The 22111-nt window shown below is 45.5% G+C and overlaps 1 protein-coding gene across 5 annotated transcripts in view; it reads left to right on the plus strand.

Moving 5' to 3' along the window:
* Window positions 1–20744, plus strand: part of Rlbp1 (retinaldehyde binding protein 1) — a 23363-nt gene extending 2619 nt beyond the window's left edge. The window contains exons 1-8 of one of the 5 annotated variants that reach the window (XM_008852833.2): window positions 8261–8513; window positions 11089–11194; window positions 11411–11539; window positions 13672–13876; window positions 15328–15506; window positions 18220–18378; window positions 19904–20014; window positions 20216–20744. In XM_008852833.2, the coding sequence (XP_008851055.1) occupies window positions 11183–11194; window positions 11411–11539; window positions 13672–13876; window positions 15328–15506; window positions 18220–18378; window positions 19904–20014; window positions 20216–20374 (954 nt within the window). In that variant the 5' untranslated portion in view covers window positions 8261–8513; window positions 11089–11182 and the 3' untranslated portion in view covers window positions 20375–20744. Of the gene's footprint in view, window positions 1–8260; window positions 8514–11088; window positions 11195–11410; window positions 11540–13671; window positions 13877–15327; window positions 15507–18219; window positions 18379–19903; window positions 20015–20215 lie in introns of those variants that run through there. The other 4 variants (XM_008852835.2, XM_008852834.2, XM_029555949.1 and 1 more) reach the window with 4 other exon arrangements.
* Window positions 20745–22111: the final 1367 nt, after the last annotated feature.

Below are 22111 nucleotides of genomic sequence, written 5' to 3' on the forward strand. Positions count from 1 at the left end.
ATGCCACCATGCCCAGCCAATTTTTTTTTTTTTTAAGAGAGAAAAAGACTGCACTGTCTCATAAATTTGTAATACACTGGGTCACATAGATTTTTGTTGTTGTTGTTAGTCTTTTTGAGACAGGGTCTGCCTGTAGCCACTGATGACCAGGAACTCAATCAGACTATACTGACTGGCCAGTGAGCCTCAGTGAGCCTCTGGGTTCTACCTACCCAACATTGGGATTACAAGTGCTCACTGCCACATCTAGCTTTTTATGTAGGTTCTGAGACTTAAAACCCAGGTTCTCATGCTTAGGTGTCAAGCATGGACTTTACAGATTTTAAAATACAGATTTTAAAAAGATTTCTTTGCATAGGGTATGGTGGCACATGCCTTAATCCCAGCACTCAGGAGGCAGATGCCGGCAGATCTCCATGAAATGGAGGCCAGCCTGGTGTACATAGTAAGTTCTAGGCCAGCTGGGGCTACAGGAAGACCCTGTCTCAGAAAAAACAAAGACAGGGCTGGATGGCTCAGCACTGGTTGCTCTTCCATATTTGGTTCTCAGCACCCAAGTAACAGTGAACAGCCATCTGTACTGTATCTCCATTCCAAGGGCGCCCTCTTCTAGCCTCATCAGGTCTGAATGCACAGGGTGCACTTACATACATGCAGGCAAAACACTCATGTAATAAAAATAATAAATTATAAATAAATAAGTAAATAAAAGATTTATTTGTTCCAGGATTCCTGTGAGCATTTACATTGCTTATATTCATTGATTTTTTATTTATTTATTTTTTTTGAGACAGAGTTGCCCTGTAGCCCCAGTTGGCCTGGAACTTGCTATGCAGATTAAGGTGGCTTGGATGATATCCATTTGCTTCTGCTTCCCAAATGCTGGGATTAAAGGTGTGTGCCACCACACCCGGCTAATAATTTCTTTTTTAAAAAGACTGTTTTACCCAACCCTAAGTGGCACATATACAGTGCAACCTCTGTACCTAAGGCTCAGGGACCATAGTGGAACAGGGGTGGAAAAAATATTAATACATCTCTCAACTCTCACCAGCAAAGCTTCCTCAGGCAACAGATGGTGATTAACCCAGAAAGCCACAACTGGCCAAAGTGCAAAGAATAACAGCTGCAGAGTGTTTATCCTTGAATAGGACACCTATATCAAACCTCTGCTCAGGGACCATTATGGAAGAAGGAGTGGAAAGACTGTAAGAGCTAGAGATGGTGGATGAAACAGTGTGTTCTAGACAGCTGGGAAGTTACTCATATGAACTCACAGCAATGGTGACAGCATGCACAAGAACCCATGCAAGCTGAAGCCAGACAAAATTCCAGCATAGAAGTGAGGACGTGGGGAAGAAGCCCCAACCTTAGCTGAGGAACTATTGGCAACCAATAACTGTAGGGAGAGAGTCAGTCGTCTTTAAGGATATGACATTAGATAGGTTAACCAATCTCCAGTGGATGGACACATACCAAAGGACATCTGGGGACACAAACTTGTCTCAATAGACCTTAATATATATGAAAGATTACATGAAATCCAGTGAGGGGCTATAAGAGGGGTGCAGATATGGGAGGGGCTCTAAATATGATCAAGATATATTATATGAAATTCACAAAAATGCACTAAAAAGATTTATTATTTACACTGCATGTGTCTGTGTGTGAGTATGCACACAGGTACATGTAGTTGCCTGTGGAGGCCAGAAGGAGTCAGATCCCCAGGAGTAGAATTACAGGCAGTTGTGAACCACCTGATGTGGGTATTGGGCACCAAATCTGAATCTTCTGGAAGAGCATTGAATTATCTCTCCAGCCTTTCACTGATAATTTCTGAGGAGAAAATATATTGTTTTCTAATGTTTTTCTTCTCTCTCTCTCTCTCTCTCTCTCTCTCTCTCTCTCTCTCTCTCTCTCTTTGTTTGAGTCAGGATCTCACTTTGTAGTCCTGGAACTTGCTATATACACCAGGCTGACCTTGAACTCAACAGAGATCAGCCTACCTGATCTCTGCCTCCCCAGTGCTGGAATGCAAGGTGTGCACCACTACACCAAGCTGTTCATAATGTTTTCCAAACTTAATTAACCAAAGAACCCCCTTACCTCATACACACTCCTTTTCATAGGTTTTGTTGTTGTTGTTGGGTTTTTTTGTCTTTTTGAAGCAGGGTCTCCCTGTAGCCCCAGCTGTCCTAGAACTCACTATGTAGACCAGGCTGGCCTTGAACTCACAGAGATCCGCCTGCCTCTGCCTCCCAAGTGCTGGGACTACAGGTGTGCACCACCACGCCCAGCTTAGTATTTTTATTTTTTTAAATTTTATTTATTTTTTTGGTCTTTTTGAGACAGGGTCTCCCTGTAGCCCCAGCTGTCCTGGAACTCACTATGTAGACCAGGCTGGCCTTGAACTCACAGAGATCCACCTGCCTCTGCCTCCCGAGTACTGGGATTAAAGGCTTACACCACCACACCCGGCCTTTTTTTTTTTTTTTTTTAATATGTATGGGTGTATTGTCTGCATGTGTGTAAATGCATCCTTGTAGTGCAATGCCTGTGGAGCTCAGAAGAGGGCGTTGGATTCCCCTGGAACTGGATTAGAGATGGTTGTTGGCCACCATGTGGGTGCTGGGAATTGAACTCAGGTCCTCTACAAGAGCAGCCAGTGCTCTTAACCACTGAGCCATCTCTTCAGCCCCTTGTAGATCTTTAAAAAACATTTTTTTAGATTGCTGTGGAACACTTGAAGACAGTACCACATTTCTCATTTGGAACTTAGCTTGTTATGCTGTTGGGGGGTTGTTGCATAATTATTTTGTGTATGACTCTCCCCCTTTTAAACTGCAAAGTTAGTATTTCATTCTTCCTTGGATTACTAGTGTCAAGCCTAGTAGCTACTCAATAAAGTTGTTTGAAAGACTGCCACTGTTAGATAAAAGCCGTGCAGAGAATGGCCACAGGAAACATAGGAGGACTCCAGTAAAGCAAAGTTTATTTCTTAGGATTGCTGGTGGCTGACAGCTCAGCTGGGGAGAGAAAGACAGCCAGCAGCCTGCTGACTGCCGAGGAAGTTCTTATAAGGGGGTTGGGGAATGTGGAAGGTGGCAAAAATAATCTTCAGTTTCAAGGGAAGTTGCTTGAACTGAGACAGCTCTTACATCAGTGGGTCTGGGTGCAGGGACCTGTTTATCTTCCAAAATTATCTGGGGAACAGCTTTGTGCTGAGACAGCTCTAAATGTAGCTGTCTGGCCAGTTCCTGTTTTGCAAGTGGGCCCTCATGGCCTGTTTTGTGAGGCTTTTTACACTGGGAGAGGGTTGTCTGCAGACCTGAGCTCTTAACAGCCACCATCTGCAGGCACACAAAGAAGCACAAACTGACCGTTTATTTGTGTCAATAAATAATGACACCTAGAAATACATCACATCATATCAGACACACCAGCACATCAATCACACCAGATGTAACCCCCTTCATCTGAGACTATGAGAACACCCCAAGACCAACAACATGGCAGGTATGCTGACTAGTCACCCAGTCACTCATCACAAGCCACAGTGAAGGTCTCCTAACTCTGTTCCTAAGCTCCACCTCACAGTTTCTCCCATCTATGTTATCCTCGACTGACCAAACTGACCCTTGAAAAGGTCTGCCACTGGGACCTAATCTGACACCTCTGTACAGAACAGCTCTGTGCCTGGTCACCTTCTTAGCCAGTCCCTGTAAACTCTGCAGCCTCTTTCTTGGCCCTTATGTAACATGTCTTAGTGTGTGTGTGTGTGTGTGTGTGTGTGTGTGTGTGTGTGTGTTTTCTGTGATTTGAGAGTTAATATTAGTAAGACTGAATAAAGGACTAGTGATTGTGGCCAACTATCAAACAAAATCAGGATTACTTGGTAAATTTGCAGCCAATGAAGCTGTGAATTTATAGTCAATAAATTCTGACACTGGTAGAAAGAAACAAACATGTCCATCTGTTTCTGATATACCACGCTCATGACAGAAATGAAGTTGAAAGACTTTTATACTAATACACTAATCCCACAAACACAAGCCTCCTCCCTCCCTGTCTCCAGTTAGCTGGAGCCTTGCAGGCCAGGGAGCCCAAGGGGTCTGCCGGTGCAGCTAGCACAGGTTTCTGGGTCAGTGAGGACAGTGATTCTGCTCACATAGTGGCACCATTGTTCTAGCTAGAGGAGCTGGAGGTGAACTCGACTCTTAGGCTATGGGGGGTGGGGAAGGTGGGCAGGCGAGAGAAAAGAAGGACTGTGAGGAGAAAGTAATGCCTTGGGAAGCTCTTCTCCAGAAGGACTTCCTGCTTGCTAGCATCCTGAGACACTCTGGGCAGCCCTTTCCTACCAGGCCATGCTCCGGGCTTGGTAGTACTCTTGGTGAATAGGAATGTTCCCTGTGATCAAGTCCTTCATCTAGCCCTGGAAGGCTCTTGGGGCCTCTAAGGTTTCTTCTTGTGGGTGAACCTGGGCTTTTATTTTCATCATCTCCTGTGAGTCTCTCATCCTATGAAATGCCTATGAGGTAACAAAATGCCACAGCCTGGGTGACTTAACTAACAGAAACTTATTTTCACACCACACTGGAAGCTGGAAGTCTGAGATCAAGGTATCACTGGGGTTGGCTTTCTTTGAAGCCTCTCCTTAGCTTGCACATGGCTGTCTTCTCTCCATGACCACACATGGTTTTCCTTGAATAACTTCCCATGTTCAAATCATCGCTCTTTATTTTTTTTCCCTTTAATCCCAGCACTTGGGAGGCAGAGGCAGGCGGATCTCTGTGAGTTCAGGGCCAGCCTGGTCCAAGTAGTGAGTTTCAGGTCACCTGGAGCTACAGGGAGACCCTGTCTCAAAAAGACAAAAAAAAAAAAAAAATTACTAGATTGATTGATTGTTGTTTATGGGTGTGCATGTGTGGGTAGGTCAGAGAACAACTTGCAGGAGTCATTTGTGGGTCCCAGGGATCAAACTCAGGTCATCGGACTTGGTAGCAAGTACCTCTACCTGCTGAGCTATCTCATCAGCCTTCTTCCTCCTTCTGCCCTTCCTCCTGTTTTTCTTTCTTCTCTTTTCTTTTCTTTTTCTTTTTTTTTTTTTTGAGACAAGATCTTATTATGTAGCCCTGATTGACCTGAAACTCACTAAGTCGACCAAGCTGTGGTAATCCCCACCTCCCTCTGCTTCTGAGTATTAGGAATGCAGGCGTATGTACTATGCACAGCCTAAATCTTCTCTTCTTAAAAGGGAACCAACCACACATAACCAACAAGTGCATGTGTGTGTGAGCATGTGCATATGGAGGCCAGAGGTCAATCCCAGGTGATGCTCCCCAGGAGCTGGGGTCTTTCACTAGGACCTGAAGCTTGGCAGTTAAGCTAGGCTGTCTGTCTCTGCCTACCCAGTACTGGGATTACAAAGTGCATACCACCATGGTTGGCTTTTTAACATGAGTGCTGGGAATAGAATTTAGGTTCTCATGCTCGTATAGCAAATACTTTACTGACTGAAACATCTCTAATATACTCTTTAAAAAGTTTTACTTTTATTTATGTATTTGTGTGTGTGTGTGTGCGTGCGTGTGTGTGCAAGTGCCCTTAGAAGTCAGAAGAGGATGTTGAATCCCCTGAAGCTACAGTTATAGGGGGTTGTGAGCTGCCTGACATGGGTGCTGGGAGCCAAACTCCAGTCCTCTCCAAAGCAGCAAGTGCTCTTAACTGCTGAGCCATCTGTCCAGCCCCTCTAATATATTCTTAACCCAATATATCCAAACTATGATAATTTATCCAAACCATGATCAGTTGAGAGACATAAGCTATATAAAAAATGTTAATTATGGACCCTGTCTCAAAAAAAATTGTTAATGATGGGCTGGGCTGTAGCTTGGTGTAGAACATTTGCCTAGCATGTGTGAAACTCTCGATTCAATCTCTACCACTGCAAGGCCAAAATGAAATAAACCTTTAATGAGATATTTTAAATTTTTTGCTTTATACTAAGTTTTAAAAGTCCAGTAGGGGGCTGGTGAGGTGGCTCATTGGGTAAAAGTGAGAAAACCTGGAAACCTGAATTTGATCTCCAGGACATAAAAGTGGTGGGAGAATGACTCCACACACGTATGTGCACACATACACACATCGTGTACACATATACAATAATAAATAATTTTAAAAGTCAAAATGAAAGGTAATATATCCATGCTTTAAAGAAAGTCCAGTAGACATTTTATATTTATAGTTTATCTTATGTTGGACTCTTTGTTCCAAAAACAGAGTCTAGTATCAGTTTTTTAATTTGAATTTTCATTTTTTTTCTTATGTCTTAATTTGAATTTCAAGTTCTTAAAATTTAGACCAGGGATGCAGCAATGGTAGATTGCTCATCTGGCATACACGAGGCCATGGGTGCAAATTATATGCCTGTGATCCCATCACTCAAGAGCAGAACAAGATCAGGAGTCCAAGACTATCCTCAGCTACATAGCAAGTTTGAGACCAAACTGGGCTACATGAGACCTTGTCTCAAAATTTTTTAATTTAGCTTAAATGTTCAGTGCTGGGTTGGGGATTTAGCTCAGTGGTAGAGTGCTTGCCTAGCAAGTGCAAGGGCCTGGGTTCAGGCCTCAGCTCTGAAAAAAAAAAAAAAAAAGTTCAGTGCTTGGGTTATATGATGCTACTCCAAGTGCTGAAAAGCCGCATTTGACTAGTGGATGCTGTAAAGGGCTATACAGGTCTAGATCACCAGGAAGAACAGTAGAAATGAGGGGTCCCCTAGTTCCAGAGAGAACTTGGAAAGGAAACAGCTCAAGAGCTAGACAAAAGCTAGATCAGGAGGCCAGAGAAGGGGCTGTTGGAAGCATAGAGCACAAGGTCACTCATGTATACCTAAACACCAGGCACTGCAGCCTGTTGTACAGAGCAAGTAAGAGGTGGATGTTAATCCCAGAGCATTCAGGAGGTTTGAAAGTTCAGCATATACCTGGGGCTACAGAGTGAATTCAGCCTGGTAAACTCAGTGAGACCTGATCACAAGATAAAAAGCAAAAAGAGGATTAGGAGTCTGGCTTAGTGGTAGAGCTCTTATCTAGCATATTTGAAGCCCTGAGTTTAGTCCCTAGCACTGCAAAACAGACAGAGCCCCAAACTATGATGAAATCAAAAGTATTTCTGGGGCTCAATTCTGGAATGAGATGTACATAGGAACTCAACCCTGCCCTGAGTACATCTAGGAGGCAAAACCAGGACCAAGAGTGGGCATTAGAGGATGCTGCTCAAGCTCAGACCAAAGATGAGTTTAAGTAAGGAAAACTGTCCCATAGTGGAAGCAAGGAGCTCCCTGCCTTTGGAATCCCCTACAGAGAATATTGTAAAGGACTTGTATCCCTCATACCCCAGTGGAATACCAAATTCCATTGTTGGGGGGCTGCTCAGGGTTCTGGCTGTGCAGAGGGTTGGATGAGTTCCCTCCACCCAGATGCCTTCTGATTCTGCATTGGGCATAACTGCCAGTCTTACAGAGCACATCCAGGCATCAGGCAGCCCCAAGCACCATAGTTGAGCACCTCAGATCTTCCCTACAGCCAGAGCTTGGTCCTCTAGTCATCCCACTTCTCAGAGGAGACTGAGTCATAGAGTGGTGACGAAACATCACAGCAAGAAAGGTGCTGGAGCTAGGAATGAAAAGTGGTCAGGGGCTCACGTGTGGAGGCACATATCTGTTATCTCAGGGATAGACAGAGGAAGGAAGATTGGGTGTTCAAAGCCTACCTGGGCTACCAGTGAGACCTCCCTGACTCAAAAAGAAAACCAAACAAACAAACAAACTAACTAATCAAACAAACCAAAACAGAGAAAAAACAAACCCAGGAACAAAAACAAAAGGGGGCTGAGGGTGTGGCTTAGCAAAATTCTTATATATGTCAGACCCTGAATTCAATCCACAGTAACACACAAATACACAAAAAAGTGGGCAATATGGTTTGAGGCCAGTCTGGGCAGGTGGGCCTACCTGGTCATCCCCTGCTCAGCTTTACCAGCTCTATTTCCCACCGGGTCCCACTCCCTCTGCCCATGGGTGGGCCTGGATTGCATTAATGATCACATTTACAATTTCCCTTCACCTCTCTGTATATCCTGCCCTTTGCGGGAGGGGATGCTCTCTCAGGCTCCTTGGTCTCCCAGTTTGAAGAAAGAAAGGGCAGAGAAGAGGGACAGGACTGGCCCATATCCCAGCTCCGAGGCTTCCACATGGCTGAACAGATCTCCAAGCAGCGTACACAAAGCAAGGCATTGATGGTCTCCTGCAGGCCGAGGCCTCTCCCTTCTCCCTCAGGGTGCTTCTCTTGTCCCACTCAAGCCTCTCGTGAGCCTGATTTAATAGGAATCTGTGGGCCATGAAAAGTTCCTTGTGATACACTAATCCGAGTTGGCTGACTGGACCACGCCCCCAAGAGAGGCAGCCTCCGGGACCATTCAGGCACCAGGTGGCTCCAAGGAGGGACTGGTAGGTAAGTCAGTACCAGGGGCCTGCCAGGGCCAAGGAGCATAAGACGGTGGTGGGGGTGGTGAGTAGTCAGGGGAGGAGTGGGGGTCCATCACATCTCAGATTGCTCAGATTGCTCAAATTGCCTGTAAAACCAGCGGGCCACTCTGCAGGGTGAGCTAGACAAGTCTACAGGCAGATTTAGCAAATGTAAATGCAGAGGACCTAATTAAATTCTAATTGTAGATGAGCAAATACTTTTACAAACCAAATATTTATAAATATTGTATGTTAGCTGGGAAACCTAAATGGCAGGGAAGAGCATGGAGTGAGAGGTAGCATTTTTTCATTACTGAATGTCCTTTTTAAAAATCAAAGTTAACAGTTCAGCATATTTAGAAAAGAGTTACTGCACTGATTTTAACTTTGTATTTCTAAAGATCTGGGATCTTGTGCTGATAGTTCACTTACCTGGCTGGGGGTATCCAGACACTAATCCCCACCTAATTTCTTCAGACAGTTTTTCTTTAATTAAAAAAAAATATGTGTATGAGTGTTTTACTGGCATGCATGTGTCATGAAGTGCCCAAGGAGGCCAGAAGAAGGCATTAGATCCCCTGGAACTGAAGTTACAGACAGTTGTTGACTGCCATTTGGTGCTGTGAACCAAACCCGGGTCCTCTGTAAGAGCAGTGAGTGCCTTTAACTACTGAACCATCTCTCCGGCCTCTTTAGACACTTCTTTTTTATTGTTTAGTTTTTTTGAGATAGTCTCATGTAGCCCAGGCTAGTTTTGAGCTCACTATGTAGCTGAAGATAACCTTAGCTTCTATTCATCTCACCTTCACCTCCCAAGTGCTGGGTTTTACAGCTCTGTGTGTGTGTGTGTGACTGTGCTTGGTTCTTGGTCTCTATGCCCACATATTTGAGTGTCTACTAGCCTAAGAGATGGCTTATGTTGGTTCCTGTGGGTGGAGTCCAGGCCTCTGTCCTCTCTGGGGCTATGGACGGGGAGGGGCAAATTCAAAAGGTGGGAGAGGTGCTAGAGAGATAGCTCTGGGGTTAAGAGAACTAGCTGCTCTTGCAGAGGACCAGGGTTTGGTTCCCAACACCAAATGGCAGCTGACAATCATCTGCAACTTCAGTTCCAGGGGATCCAATGCCCTTTTCTGGCTTCCTTGGGCATTGTACACATAGGTGCAGTTATACACATGCAGGCAAGACACAGCTTTAAGCTGGGTGTGGTGGTACATGCTTTTAATCCCAGTCCTAGGAGTCAGAGGCAGACAGATCTCTGTAATATGGAGGCCAGTCTGGTCTACATAGCAAGTTTCAGGTCAGCCAGGCTACAGGGAGACCCTGTCTCAAAAACCAAACCAAAATAATAATAATAATAATTAATATTTTTATTATATTTTAATATCAAAAAGTAGAAGGCCCTCAGATATTCTCTTGGATCCTCCAAGTCTCTGTGTACAAGTTGGGGTGATCTCAGAGTAATGTTAAGAAAGGGAAGGGGGACTCAGTTCTGGAGCAAGATTCTACTCTAGGAATGTCATAGAAAAGCTGTTCTTCGTGATAATCCTTTTTGGTGGGTACTGTTATCATCCCCAATTTGCTACAAGGTTCAGAAAGTTTACATAACTTGCCTCAGGTCACACAGATGGTGAAAATCAGATGCAAATCCAGATCTTTCCAATCCACAAAATTTCTGTCCACCATGAAGGTTGCTTGGCTTTCAGTATCTACAGACTTGAAGTCAGGCAGACATAAGCTCAAGTTCCAGCTAGTTACCACTGTGAGCAGATGACCGAACTGACCAGTGGAACCAGGAACTCAGGATGGTGAAGAGTCTTCACAGTCACTGGGGACATTTAGGCAGGAAAGGAGAAAATCTGGGAACTTGTGGGCTGTGGATGGAGTCTGGTCCAGTGGCCAAGCGCTGCTTGTATGTACATCATTTAATAATAGATTGTAACCCTTGCATCTCAACAGGGGATTGTAAAGACTCAGGTGAAATCACACAGCCTGTAAGTGGAAGAGACAGGATATTTAAAATGGGAATGATGCTGCTAGCCCTGGCTGTGAGATGAACTTGAAAATCCTTAGTGCATCACAAAGCACTAAGCACACTCCTGGGACTAGGATTGTGTAACTGCTCACCACTGCTCCTGAAAATGAATGCACTGGGAGCAGGCCATCTATTAGGAAGGGAGGTTTCTGGCATACCCTTTTACACTGAGGAAGGAGGTCTGTACAAGGAAGAGAGATTGCCTTGCACTGCAGTGATCTGAGCTTGTAGATGAGAATGAAGCCCAATCTAATTTCCTCCTGTCCATTCACAGCTGAAGAAAAAGGTATTTAGTAGTGTGCCCCTTTCAAAGGCAGCGTTCCCAAAGTGTAGCCCAAGAATTATATCCTTCAGAGCTCGGCATGGGAGGGGAGATCTTATTTGTAGGTTACTGGTCCAACCCCAGCCCTCTAGTCAGAATCATAGGGGGTGGGACCCATGCATCTGCATTCCTGGCAATCGCCTAGCCATTGTTTGAGATCCGCTATTCTGAGACAATCACAGAATGTTTTCTTTAATATCACTGCAGCCCTGACTTCATTGGTTACAGAGACAAGTCACCTGGAGAGGCCAGGCAGAAGAAACAGGCCCCTTCTTTTCCCTCAGTGTCTTCTAGAGGCAATATGTCAGAGGGGGTGAGTGTCCTGGGCTCTTCTTCCCTTCTTTCCTTTTTCCCTCCCTCCCTATACCCCTATAATGTCTCTGTGGGCTCTGCCCTCCTAGGGGTGTATGTGGGGGGCTCAGCAAAGGCCTTGGGCAAGGGCATTGTGCAGAGTCTAACAGGCTTCTTTGCTAGTAACTCACGCTGGGGTAGGGCTGCCCTGGCTTCTATCTGACTCCTCTCTGCCCAGGTGGGCACATTCCGCATGGTCCCTGAAGAGCAGCAGGAGCTCCGGGCACAGCTGGAGCAGCTCACAACCAAGGACCATGGACCTGTCTTTGGCCCATGCAGCCAGATGCCCCACCACACTTTGCAGAAGGTAAGATGCCAGAGTGGGGTGGGGATGAAGGTGCTGGGTGGGACAGCCCAGAAAGCAACACAGTTGCAAGGTGGGATGGACATGACAGGATCCTCTATTTTTTAGAAAGGGTCCAGATTCATTTTCCAGGTCATCCTGGATCTGAGAGACTGGTCTAATTCTAGAGGCTATCCTGGAAGTCAGAGCTATTGAAGCAACTTGGCTGAGCAGCACCCAGACCACCTTAATCCAAGACTCCAGCCTGGACCAGGGAACATCCTAGACTCAAATATAAGGGATACCACTTCAGAAGTATCCTTGATGGACTGGCGAGAGGTCCAAGTTCTAGGATCAGACTTATTTCCAGCTTGCTGTGTGACTTTGAGCAAACAGCTTTCCTTTTCTGCATCTGGTCTTCTGTACCTATTAAATATGATTGATGGATTGGTTCAGAAGTGAGCAGATTATGCTCTGCAGGGGTTGGCAGAGCTGTTTTAGAGTTGTTGGGGGAGGGTGAGAAGTAGCTAAACTGAGCCTGAGAGGCTCCAGCCTCTCATCTCTGCATCTCTAGGTGTCTCTAGTGACAGGTGCTCTCAGTTGCCCACATCTGACTTCCTTCTTCTCACTTCCCTTTCATGCCACTCAGATAAGAGCTGCCTGAGTCCTTCTTACAGCTCTTTTGGCCCAGTAAAGGGGAAGGATCTGAGGCTCTGGAGCTGGAGGCAATCTGCCCTCTGCTGGGAATCTTGACTTTGAAATGATCAGACTCAAGTCTGAAAGGCTGTTGAGTAAAGGGAGGGAGCTGGGGTAGGAGTCCCAGAGGTGCCTCCTTCTGCCTGGGGGACTTTGGGCAAGAACACATCCTCTCCAGAAGCCTTAGCCTGCTTTTCTGAGAGATGGGGATAAGAATACCAACTGTACGGAGTGTAGAGGCCCATTCCTGTAATCCTAGTGTTGGGAGGCAGAGGTAGAATGCAAGATCAAGGCCAACCTTGACTACATAGCAAGACCCTTTCTCAAAATAAATAATTAAAAAAAATAGGATTAGGGATGTGACTCAGTTGGTAGAGTACTTACCCAGTACTTACCTAGAGTGCATGGGGGTCTAAATTCGATCCCCAGCATCACATGAAACTGGGCATGGTGGTATATGCTAGTAATTCCAGAATCTAGGAAGTGGAGGCAGGAGGATCAGAAGTTCAAGGTCAACCTTGGCTACCTATCAAATTTGAGAGCAGCCTGGGCTAGAGACCCTGTCTCAAAACAAAACAAAACAAAACAAAACAAAACAAAAAAACGCACAAAACAAAAAACCAGGCTGGAACAATGGTTCAGAGGTTAAGGGTACTTGCAGAGGATCCCAGTCCAAATCCCAGCACCTACATGGCAGCTAACAACCATCTGTAACTCCAATTCCATGGATCCAATGCCCTTTTCTGACCTCCATGGGCATTTCATGACATGGATGCACTTACATACATGCAAGCAATCACTCATACACATAAAATAAAAATAAAATAATAACAAAAAACAAACAAACCCAATAAACAAAAGCAAGGGCTGATGAGATGACTTCTTAGTGGGGTAAAGTCACTTGCCATCAAGCCTGACCACCTGAATTTGATCCCCAGGACCCATGCGGTGGAAGAAGAGAGCCAACCTCTATAAACAGACCCCCACAAATTGTCCTTTGATCACCACATGACCACTGTACCCCCTACACACAAAATAAATGTAAAGGAGAAATTTTAGAAAGCAACTAAAAAACCAAGCCACAAAAAACAAAACAAAACAAATCAAAAACCAATCCCCAAACCCTCAGAATGAGTTGTGGCAAAGATTAAAAACACAATGCATTTATAAAGGGCTTAGCAGCGTGTTCAGTAAAGGCATAGTACATGTGGGCAGTTGTTAGAAACACTTAGCTCACTGGAAGTTTGCTGCAAACAAACCCAGGCTGAGCCCTTTGACTTTCTCCAAATGCAAACATCTGTGGGCTGTCAGTGCAGCAGGCAGTGGGCAGAGGAGCTAGGCTCTAGCTGCAGCCTCTGGAGCATTCCCAGCAGGCCTGCTTTGATCTGATCCTTGTCACACATGCTCTGCTCCTCAGCAGCACCTATGGTAACTTCTGCCCCCACCCCACCCTGTTCCAGGCCAAGGACGAGCTGAATGAGCAGGAGGAGACCCGGGAAGATGCTGTCAGAGAACTACAGGAGCTGGTGCAGGCAGAGGCAGCTTCTGGGGAGGAGCTGGCCCTGGCGGTGGCTGAGAGGGTACAAGCAAGGGACAGTGCCTTCCTTCTGCGCTTCATTCGTGCCCGCAAGTTCAACATGGGCCGTGCCTATGAGCTGCTCAAAGGTGAGGCCTGCACTGGAGGGCAGGCCCTGGCAAGGTGGGAGGAGGTCTTGAATAGGATGTCCACTGTCTCCACACTAAGACCTCCTCATGCCATGAGGTAGTCACTCTCTCATCTCCACATCCTTCATAAAAGGGGTGTGTGTGAACTGAGTTACCTCCAAGCTCTTTTAGGGCTCTTATAGTGGGTGGATGGGATGACAATGAAATTAGCTAGTCGAGATTGCATTCCTAAAGGAATCTCTTCTCTCTAGGCTTGGGGTTCAATGAGTAGCATTGGGGTACCACATTTGAATGACAAAAGAAGTCATTTCCCTTGTAGAACTACCTTTGACTGTGGACTGCTCCAGGGAAGTGAGCCTGTGCCTCTCCCATGCACGTATCTGAAGCTAAACCCTGGGCCCACTTGAACTGAACTATCTTGGCCCTGCTGGGTGGAGAAAGAAAAGTTTCTAAAGAAATTAGGCCTTTGGTACCTGTTGGGGAAAGGGAGTCTGAACAGGCTCTCTGCAGCCTAATGGCTTTCCCTCTCTTACTTTTTCCCTCCTTCCCCAAATGTCAATTCAATGCCATGCTGGCCCAACCACTGTTTGAAGCTAAAAAGTCCAAGAATCCCCTGCAGTTGTGGAACTTATATTCCTTTCTAATGGTAGAAATGATAAACCTGATAAATAGAATACATACATAGGGTTTTAGTGACAAGGGATAAGGAGAAAAATAAGGGAGGTTGGTAAAGGATAGAGGATTTGAAGTTGTAAGTGAAATGACCAAGACAGCCTCATTGCAAAGGAACTTCTGAGATAAAACCCCAGGGAAATTAGATACTTGGAGGGAGGGTAGCAAAAGGCAAGGCAAGGTGGTATGTGACTGGAGTGTTCTAGAATAGCATAGAAGTTGGTAGCAGTTCCTTGGCAAATGTTCCCCCAAATCCTCCTCAGGGCCAAGGTTGGTGGTACTGATGGCCACATGAAGGCAGGGAAGGCTCAGGGTAGGCTGGATGGTGTTTGTGGGTGGTAGCGGTGCCTCTGAAGTCAGGAAGGGCCTCTGAGTCTAGCTTAAGGTTTGGATTTTATCTTTCAGGGCTCCTCAGTCCTACCCTCCCATCCACTCAGCTGAGCATGTGCCCAGATGGCAACCTGTGCCCTGTTCCCAAGAGAAGGAAAATAACATGCAATAATCATCCTCCTATTTAGAACTATAGCTCATGTCCACACAACTCGCAATGTTCACACTGTGAACCTTGTGTAATTACCATAGCAATTTGGTGAGATGGGCCAGTGTATACTGTCTCATCTTGGGGAGAGGAAACACGGGACTCAGACAGGTGGCGTGTTCAGCTTTGTCATACACAGGCAGGAGCCAGACCTCTGACTCTCAGCACGTGCTGCCCCAGAAGGTTGGCAAGCTAGTCTGGGACGGCTCCTGAGGGGCCTCCTTGGCTGTCTCTCTTCTAGGCTATGTGCACTTCCGGCTCCAGTACCCTGAACTCTTCGATGGCTTGTGTCTGGAGGCTGTCCGCTGCACCATTGAGGCTGGTTACCCTGGTGTCCTTTCCAGTAGGGACAAGTATGGCCGAGTGGTCATGGTCTTCAACATTGAGAACTGGCACTGTGAAGAAATCACCTTTCATGAGGTCAGTGGCAGCATGACTGGGGGGTTGGGGGAGCTGGGTTCCTTCCCCTAACCCTTGTCTCTATTGGATTATAATTGCTGGGCTCCCCTCTGTGGAGGGAGTAAGGCATGTAGCCCACCTGCTACCAGGCCTCTTCCAAGCAGGGAGAGAATTTCTAGGATGTGCGGGGGTGGCTGGGAATCCCAGTAGCTTGGCAAGCAGAGCTCATTGACCTGGTTATCCACAGCTATGCCAAGTGGGGGCAACAGCTGTGGGCAAGGAGTGGTAGGCAGGGGGTGAGGGGGGCGGGGTGGGATTCCCCATCAAATGCTGAGAACTGAGAGTAACAGAGAGAATGAGGATCAGAGGACTGTGGGCTGGAAGATTCTAGAAAGTACAAATTCTGTCCTATTTAACAGCCTATGTTCTGTATATTAATTTGTATGTGACTTCGATTTCTGTTTGTCTACCATTAAGAAGGCTGTTAAGGAAAAGAATTATGGTTTTTTTCTGTTTTTCTTCTCTTTATTTTGCTCTTTCCTTTTTTAATTTTTAAAAATATTTATTTATTTATAATTTATTATTTCTAGGCAAAGTCTCATTTCAGGCTGCCTTCAAATTTGCTGTGTAGCTAAGGATAACTTCTGACTCCTGATCCTCCTGCCTCCACTCCCAAGTGCTGAGAATATAGGCATATGCCACCATATCTGGTTTTATGCAGTGTTAGGGATCAAACCCAGTACTTCGTACATGTTAGACAAGCACTCTATCAACTGAGCTGCATCCCAGCCCGCTCCTGTGTTTTCTAAGTATACTATTGTCTATAAATAAAGGAGGCAATTTTCTTCTCCTTGTCTACTTCTTAGACCCCAGAATAAAAAACAAAATTATTGTATTAGCCAGTCTTTCCAATAGAGTAAAATGGTAATGGAAATGGTAGGCATCCTTATATTATTCCTGGTCTTAGTAAGGGTACCCCCAGTGCTTTCACAGTAAACAAGGTATTAGCTTTAGGACTGAAACTTTTAAAAAATATTTATTTTATTTATAATTATGTGTTGTATGTATGTCTCTATGTGAGTATGTGCACATGAGTGTGGGTGCCCTGGGAGGCCAGAGACATCAGATCTCCCAGAGATGGAGTTATAGGCAGTTATGAGCTGCCTAATGTGGAACCAACTGGGAACTCAACTCAAGCCCTCTGGTTAAGATCAGAACATGTTCTTAACTACTGAACTCCATCCCCAACTGAAGCTTTTTTATGGAACAGGTTTAAAAACATGCATTTTGTTATTACATAATGGTATATGCTCTTTTTAGAATATATTAAAAGCTCAAAATTTCTGTTACCTAGATTTTTTTTCTTTCTTTTTTTTTTTTTTTTTTTTTTTTTTTTTTGCCCCAGCTGTCCTGGAACTCACTATGTAGACCAGGGTCCCCCTGTAGCCTGAGCTGGCCTGGAACTCACTATGTAGACCAGGCTGGTCTTGAACTCACAGAAATCTGCCTGTCTCTGCCTCCGGAATGCTGGAACTAAAGGTATGCACCACCATGCCCGGCTGCTACCTAGATATTTTTACTTTGGCATCCCTCCAAATTACTTTACATGCACACACACACACACACACACACACACGCACATGCACATAAACATTTTTCTTACAAAACTGAAATCCTCAGGTCAGCCAGCCTTGGTGGCATAGGTCTGTAATCCCATCTACTAGGGAGGTTGAGACAAGAGGACTGATTACAAGTTTAAGGCTGCCTGTGCTATAGAGTGCATTCAAGGCCTGCCTAAACAATTTAGTAAGACCCTGGCTAAAAATGAAAAGTAAAAAGAGAGTTGGGCATATGGTTTAGGAGTAGAGCACTTGCCTGGCATTTGCAATACCCTGGGTTCAATCCCTAGTACTGCAATAAAAGGAAGGGAGGGAGGGAGGGAGGGAGGGAGGGAGGGAAGGAAGGAAGGAAGGAAGGAAGGAAGGAAGGAAGGAAGGATAAAAGGGGCCCACAGTAGGCAGTAGGTAATGGTGGTACCTATCTATAATCCTGGCACTCAGGAATCTGTGGTAGGAGGATCTCAAATTCAAGGCTAGCCTGGGATAGTTTTCAAGGCCAACCTGACCTATATAGTGAGATCCTTTAAAGAAGCAAACAGACAAACCAAGGATTAGAGATGTAGCTTAGTGGTGGAATGCTTGTCTAGCATGCCCAAGGTTCTGAGACTGATCTCCAGAACTGAAAAACCAAAATAAAATAAAACAAACACAAAAAAAACAAAAACAACAAGGGATCATTTCTGCAATAAAATGTCATGACAAATTTCCCTATATTGTTACTGTTCTGCATCATTTTTACCACTCCTCAATATTCTGTGGCTTAACGTTAATGTCTCTCCTCTCTTGTTGGACACTTATTTCTGGTGGTTCCACTACTAGAAGAGCGCTGGGATAAACATGATAGCTTCTGATCATGGATGTGATACTGAAGGTTATTTTATTGGCATGCATTCAGAGCGGGGGAATGCCTTAGACAAAGGCTAGTGAAAAATTCCTCCAGTAAAGAATGTGCCAGTTAGCTTTCTGCTCACTGAGGGTTAATTACCTCTCTGGGTTAGATCTTACACCCTGTTTGTTGTGCTCCAGGTTTCCTCATGCTAGAGATACTAGGGCCTCATGCATGAGAGACAAGTGCTCTACCAGCTGAACTACATCCCCAGCCCCTGTGCTCCTAGATCTTGCAGGCTTATTGCTTCATCCTGGAGAAACTGCTGGAGAATGAGGAAACTCAAATTAATGGCTTCTGTATCATTGAGAACTTTAAGGGCTTCACCATGCAGCAGGCAGCAGGACTCCGTGCCTCGGATCTCAGGAAGATGGTGGACATGCTCCAGGTGAGACTGTGGAACCTGCCCCATGGGAACCTCTCAAAGGTGTGGAGGCTTGGCCCAATTTCCCAGTTTCATGATGTAGGCAGGGATCTGAGCAATTGACAATCTAATGCCGATCACAGTAGTGACAGCTGCCATCCCGACTACAAACAATTGCATGGCAATGGACGGTCTGTCAAGTGCAGTCATCATCTCATTGACTCCTTGAAAGCATTTCCTTCCAAATCTGCTGTTTTATCTGACAAACCTGAAAACTGAGGCTTAGAGATTTAAGTGACTTTGCAAGGCCACACAGATATACTTTTTTTATATGATCTGTCCTGGAACCTCAGGCACTCTGGCCATGTGCTTGTGAATTTATACTGTAGAAGGGATACCCAACCCCCTTCTGACTCTTAAATATACACTGAAATTCCCCAGTTTTTTCTTAGCTCTGCTCTATGTGTATTGGGACAGAAGAGGTGGGAGGTGGTGGGCATGGGGGTGGCTGAAGAACAAATAGGTGTGACAGTGATGTCTGTATGATCTATAATGGTTTGAAGTCAACTTAGTGGGCACATGGTTTGAAAAGACTCAATCATCCAGGTTGGAGACATAGCTCGGTTGGTAGAAGGCTTGTTTAGCATGCACAAAACCCTGAATTTGATCCTCAGTACTGCATAAACTGGCTGTGGTGTCAAATGCAATACCTATGGAGACCAGAAGAGGGTGCTGGATCCTTGGAACTGGAAGTATGGGTAGTTGTTAGCCACCATGTGGGTGCTGGGAATTGAACCCAGGTCCTCCAAAAGAACAATTGTTCTTCACTGCTAAGCCATCTCTCCAACCCCTTAATTTATTTTTAAAAAATATTTTATTATTTTTATTTTATGTATATGAGTGTTTTGCCTGCATGTGTATAAGTGTTCTTGTGTTGTGCAATGCCTGAGGAGAACAGAAGAGTGTGTTGGATCCCCTGGAACTGGAGTTACGGACGATTCCTAGCTGCCATGTGGGTGCTGGGAATTGAACCTGGGTCTCCTGCAATAACAGCCTGCATGCAGTGCCCACAGAGGCCAGAAGAGGGTGTTGGATCCCCTGGAACTGGAGTTACAGGTGGTTGTTAGCCACCATGTACGTGCTAGGAATCAAACCTGGGTCCTCTGGAAGAGTAGCAAATGTTCTTAATCTCAGAGCCATCTCTCTAGCCCCTTATTTAATTTCTTTACTTAATTCTAGAGCTTCCTTTTTGTTTTTGTTCTGCATCATGGGACAGCATTAAGTTATGTGACTTGTAGGGCTTCCTCCCTGCATGTTGGAGCCACAATGAAATCCATGGTCTCTGGTGGCTGGCCCACCATGCAGCTTTCGGTGGGATATCTCTGGGGTAACATATGATGCTGGACAAGTCCATCTTCATGTTATGGGGAGAGGCTCTGTGTGTGTGTGTGTGTGTGTGTGTGTGTGTGTGTGTGTGTGTGTACTGGTGAGTAGGAACCTCTGAGGCCATTGGGGCCATGGGGTATGGGGTGTCTCTCTGTCACTGCAGGATTCCTTCCCAGCCAGATTCAAAGCCATCCACTTCATTCATCAGCCATGGTATTTCACCACCACCTATAATGTGGTCAAGCCCTTCCTGAAGAGCAAGCTGCTACAGAGGGTGAGTGCATAGCTGTCACCTGAGCCTTCCTCAGATGCTGCAGTCTGGTTCCAAGCTGCTGTCCTTTGACAGCACCACATGGAGGACTGAGGAGGGCATCACCAGGCAAAGATGGCACACTGTGGCTTCCCATCCCTCTCCTCCTCACCCCTCTCATCTTTAGGCTCTTCCTGTTCAGCTGACCTCCTCACTTCCCTGCAGGTCTTTGTCCATGGAGATGACCTCACTGGCTTCTTTCAGGAGATCGATGAGAGCATCCTACCTGCTGACTTTGGGGGCACGCTGCCCAAGTATGATGGCAAGGTTGTTGCTGAGCATCTCTTTGGCCCCCGGGCTGAGGATGAGAACACAGCCTTATAAGGACATGCTCTGCCCTCTGATCTGTACTTAAAATCCTAGTCCTTTCTTAGCTGTTCTGGACCCAAGTCTGGGAAAAGGCTGCCTAAGGTGACCGTGGTTTTCCTGAACCTCCTTAGGTTTAGGGGAGCTCAGGGGTCACCTCATTTCAAACTGGTGGTAGAGGATAGAAGCAGGGGAATTCCTTTAAACAAGAAACTTGGGGGCTGTTCTATTCCCACTTGCCTCTGAAGCTGTAGGGCAGTGACTGTGAGAAGCTGAATTTCAAAGACGAATTAGGTTTCTCCATGATCTCCTTTGTTACTTTGATACTTTGGGTCTGAATGGCTGAGTTAAAACCTCTCCCCCAATTCAATAAAAAGATGAACCAAGAGGGCTTGAAGTTCTTTTTTCTTTAATATTTTACTTACTATTTTTATTTTATGTATATGAGTGTATTGCCTGCATGTATGTGAGTGCACCCGTGTTGTGTAATGCTGCGGAGGTCAGAAGAGGGCTTTGGATTCCCCTGGAACGGGAGTTAAGGAAGGTTCGTAGCTGCCATGTGGGTGCTGGGAATTCAGCCCAGGTCCTCTGTAAGAGCAGCCAGTGCTCTTAACTGCTGAGCCATCTCTCCAGCCCCAACAGGGCTTGAAGTTCTAATGATTTGGCAAACACGGTGTCCTGCAGGTAGGCAAGGGTTTTCCCACAGAGAATTCCAAGGAGGAAGCAGACTTGGAACAGCTTCATTTGGGATAACCAGTTCTTCTCTGTCAGTTATAGTCTGATGACTCCTATTAATCGAGGAACTTGTAACTCTTTCCAGGGTGGCAGTGGTGTCCCTTCTTTGCTCTCTGCCTTAGGGGAGGTCCGTGGGGGTAGGGTCTTCTTCACTAGACGTTTTCTTCATCAGACTCTTTGCCTTATGGATGGTTTTATTTAAATTTATGCTCAGTATCTTCTCTGAGCACTCTCAGTCCTCAAGTTATATAGTTAAAGCTATTCATCTTTTATATCATGTACTTTAGGGATAAACTTATATTCCCCAGATCTGCATATTTTCAAAAAAATTGTATTATTTTTATTTTATGTGAGTGGCTGTATTGCCTGCATGTATGTAAGTGCACCCATGTTGTACAATGCCCATGGAGGTCAGAAGAGGGCATTGGATCCCATGGAACTGGAGTTACAGATGGCTGCCATGTGGGTGCTAGTATTCAAACTGGGGTCCTGTGCAAGAGCAGCCAGTCCTCTTAGCCACTGAGCCATTTCTCCAGCCCCCAAATCTGAATGTTTTCATACAAATGCTTTCCTCTTGTGAAACTGGCTTTCTACAAGGTTGTAGTGATTTCTGAGTGTGTGTTCATTTTGTAGGTGAGAAGCCCTGCTTGCTGAGCATGTGGCTTCTCTTAGCACAGTACTGGCTCTTCTGGGCATGGGGCTCCCAGGCATTGATTGATAGTGTTACAAATCATTACTCTTATTTGCTTAGCTGGTATCATGCACTCATGCCTGTTGTCTGGCTAGTGATGGTGGATGGAGGTGAGGGTTGACTGATCTGGTTGATGTACTGGGATAGCACCAAAGTAAGAGTTAATCTATTCTTGTCTGTGGATCACTGCTTTCTTGTATATATGAAACATTCCTGGTGCTGTAAATCTTTTGTGGACCTTCCAACTGTTTCCTGAATGATGAGGTCAATCCAATAATCCATCTGTTTACAGACTTTCTAAAATTTCTCTGATCCACATTTTCCTTCTT

The sequence above is a fragment of the Nannospalax galili genome, unplaced genomic scaffold (assembly GCF_000622305.1).
Source record: "Nannospalax galili isolate Female #2095 unplaced genomic scaffold, S.galili_v1.0 scaffold185, whole genome shotgun sequence".
Taxonomy (NCBI): Eukaryota; Metazoa; Chordata; class Mammalia; order Rodentia; family Spalacidae; genus Nannospalax; species Nannospalax galili.